The following is a 3,272-nucleotide window of genomic DNA, read 5'->3' as shown; positions in this document are numbered from 1 at the left end:
CTTTGTCTTTCTTATTTTAAATTAATTTTCCCCATATTCTTAAGAATGGAAGTGGATGATATGAAAATGAATATCAAAGGATGTTGGTTTATTGTTGCTAGGCCTCGCATGTCCCAAATGCCAGGGTACATCCTCCTGGATAATTTCCTGTCATTTTCCAGGATACAGTTCTCTTAATCAACTAATTAAAATATGCTTTCCAATGCTGATCTTGTGCATGACTCATTACTGTCTTATTACTGTTTATCCCAAAAGTCATTAACCATTTTTTTGTCCCCAAAGGACATTTGGTAAGTTATATGTAGCAAAACACAGTAAGAGTATTACTCTTTTCCTGAGGAAAATGGCACTCTGTTAAATATCAGAAAAGTCTAACAAATAAATAACTCTAGAATATCTTTTACATTAATAGCTGCACAGAGTTATCAATATTTAATATTGCGATGACAGAGTATTTCAAGATTCATAATTTGTGCAATGTTGGGAAAAATATGAGGAAAATATTGTTAGGTGTTTTGAAAGGAACATCAAAGTCTTTTTGAGGGAATTTACAGCTTTTGGCAAGAGTACAAAAAAAGCCATTTCTCTATGTAGTATTGACACACTGCTTGCCTTTTGACATAAGAAACTTGAGCACATTATTTTGTATTAAATATTTAACTATAACCATCATTAATTCGAAGATAAGTAAGTGTACTCAATTTATTTTCATCCTATAATTCTGCCTCCATTTTACAGCATTGATAAATGTTTTCTAACGTATTTCTCTCTTCTCATATATATATACATATATATATGTATAATATGTATGTTTGTATATATATATTTCAATTGTTAAATCAATAAACTGACTAGACAACAGTGCTGATCTCCAGCAATTACCTGAAACATAATGTAGGGTTAATTTCTTGAATATTGACTCTGGTGACATAGTGTCTAAGGCATTTGACTGTTAACCAGAAGACTGGCAGTTCAAATGCACCTGTCACTCCTTGGAAGGAAGACTGGGCAATCTACTTCTGTAGAAATATCGCCTCAGAAACCCAAGGAGGGGTCTCTATGAGTCAGAACCAACTTGACGGCAGTGAATTTTTGAGTTTATGTATTTAGAAACACCTGATGCATATTTGTGATGGGGTGTGCAAGATAGGACTAAAATCCACATGTAAATTATTTGTGTACCTCCAATATATAAATTATATATATGAAATATTCTTGTTCTTTCATGGGAAAACTTTTTTTTTTTTTAAACGGAAGTTATGGTTTAGATGTTCCAATAATATCCAGATATAGTGTGAAGGATGATTGAAAAAACATTTGGGTATTATTTATATATTGTTTAATATATATATTGTTTAATAGAAATAAGTGACCAGAATATAATATTTGAATGACATGTCCTCTGATATTTCTAGATGAAACTGCACAATTAATACACTAATAAGAAAACTATTGTCTGTCTTCCCAGAAAGAACATTAAGAACTTTCACTGGACAATATAAGTTTCAGTTGATCGCCGGTTTCCATCATTAGTCAATTTTTGTGCCTTAACATGACTTAATAAGATTATAATGTTCTCTCAGGTTAGCTAAATAATGAAACACAAGAATTCATGTTCAATGAATACATTTCCCAAGTAATGAATTTAATAAATGGAAGTAGAATAAGCATGTAGCAAAGAATCAGAAGACATTATTCAGAAAAATGAGGCTGATGTCTCAAACAAAGGAGATACACTGTTAAGAGAGATAATACAATTGGGGAAAACAGTGCCTAAAGCATTTGACTGCTAGCCAGAAGCTTTGCAGGTCAAGTGCACCAGCCACTTTGTGGAAGGAAGACTGGGCAATGTACTTCCATAAAGATTTACCACCTGGGAAACCCAAAGAGAGTCACTATGAGTTGAAATATATTGGATGGCAGTGAGTTTGTTTTTTTGGTTTTGGTATACAGAAGGACTACCAAAGCAATGTGGTCTCATGTAGTTCATATGGAAATACAATCAGGACTTGGCCAAATATGTGTACGTATTTAGGCTTGTTACCAGAATAACTGATTCATTGTATTGTGTATTGGATTTTCAAGGAAGAGCTGTAAAAATAAATTATCAGAAATGAAAAATAGAACATCACTGACAGATTTAATCCTCCTGGGTCTGACAGATAATCCACAACTACAAGTTGTGATTTTCTTCTTTTTATTCCTCACATATGTACTGAGTGTTACTGGAAATCTAACCATCATTACTCTCACCCTGTTGGATTCCCACTTGAAGACTCCCATGTATTTCTTCCTCAGGAATTTCTCCTTCTTAGAAATTTCATTTACTTCTGTCTGTAATCCTAGATTTTTGGTCAGTATCATAACTGGGGACAAATCTATTTCCTATAATGCATGTGCAATTCAGTTATTCTTCTTTATCCTCCTTGGTTCAACTGAGTTTTTCCTCCTAGCTTCTATGTCTTATGATCGATACGTGGCTATCTGCAAACCTCTACATTATACAACCATCATGAGTAGCAAGGTCTGCTACCAACTTGTCATCAGCTCATGGGTAGCTGGTTTCTTGGTTATCTTTCCACCATTGATCATGGGCCTTGCGCTGGATTTCTGTGACTCCAACATCATTGACCACTTTACCTGTGACTCTGCTCCTTTGCTGCAAATCTCTTGCACAGACACAAGTACTCTAGAGCTCATGAGCTTTATTTTAGCTGTGTTTACTCTAATGTCTACTATGACACTAATAATTATCTCCTACACTTACATCCTTAGAACAATTCTGAGAATCCCCTCAGCACAACAAAGAAAAAAAGCCTTCTCAACCTGTTCCTCTCACATGATTGTTGTCTCCATCTCTTATGGAAGCTGCATCTTCATGTATGTGAAAACATCAGCAAAGGAAGGAGTTGCTTTAACCAAAGTGGTAGCTATGCTCAATACCTCTGTAGCTCCTATGCTGAACCCATTTATTTACACTCTAAGAAACCAGCAGGTGAAACAAGCACTTAAGAATATTATGAAAAGGACGCTTTTCTCAAAAACATTGATCTGAATGCAATTTATAACTGAATACCCACAAAGCAATTTTAACATGAGAACCAATAAATATTTCAATGTTTTATTTTTTTTCTGTCCTCTGACTTTTTTTCCAGAAATACAAGTGTTATTCTATGTTGGATTTAATGTTCTTACAAGTTCTCAGGATATGAATGTAAGCATAAAATCATTATGAAATGAACTGATGCATTTTGCTATGGTACAATTCAAAG

The 3,272-nt window shown here is 34.0% G+C and overlaps 1 protein-coding gene across 1 annotated transcript; it reads left to right on the top strand.

The window, feature by feature from the left end:
• Window positions 1-2,113: 2,113 nt before the first annotated feature.
• On the top strand, window positions 2,114-3,055 carry LOC103213272 (olfactory receptor 6C76). The gene has a single exon (XM_007959109.1). The coding sequence runs from the start codon at window positions 2,114-2,116 to the stop codon at window positions 3,053-3,055; it is 942 nt and encodes a 313-aa protein (XP_007957300.1).
• The last annotated feature ends 217 nt before the right edge of the window (window positions 3,056-3,272 follow it).

Source organism: Orycteropus afer, unplaced genomic scaffold (genome assembly GCF_000298275.1).
Source record: "Orycteropus afer afer isolate SDZICR_OR568_19922 unplaced genomic scaffold, OryAfe1.0 scaffold01497, whole genome shotgun sequence".
In the NCBI taxonomy this organism is placed as follows: Eukaryota; Metazoa; Chordata; class Mammalia; order Tubulidentata; family Orycteropodidae; genus Orycteropus; species Orycteropus afer.
Note: the sequence above shows the minus strand (reverse complement) of the source record. Positions and strands in the feature narration are given on the sequence as shown.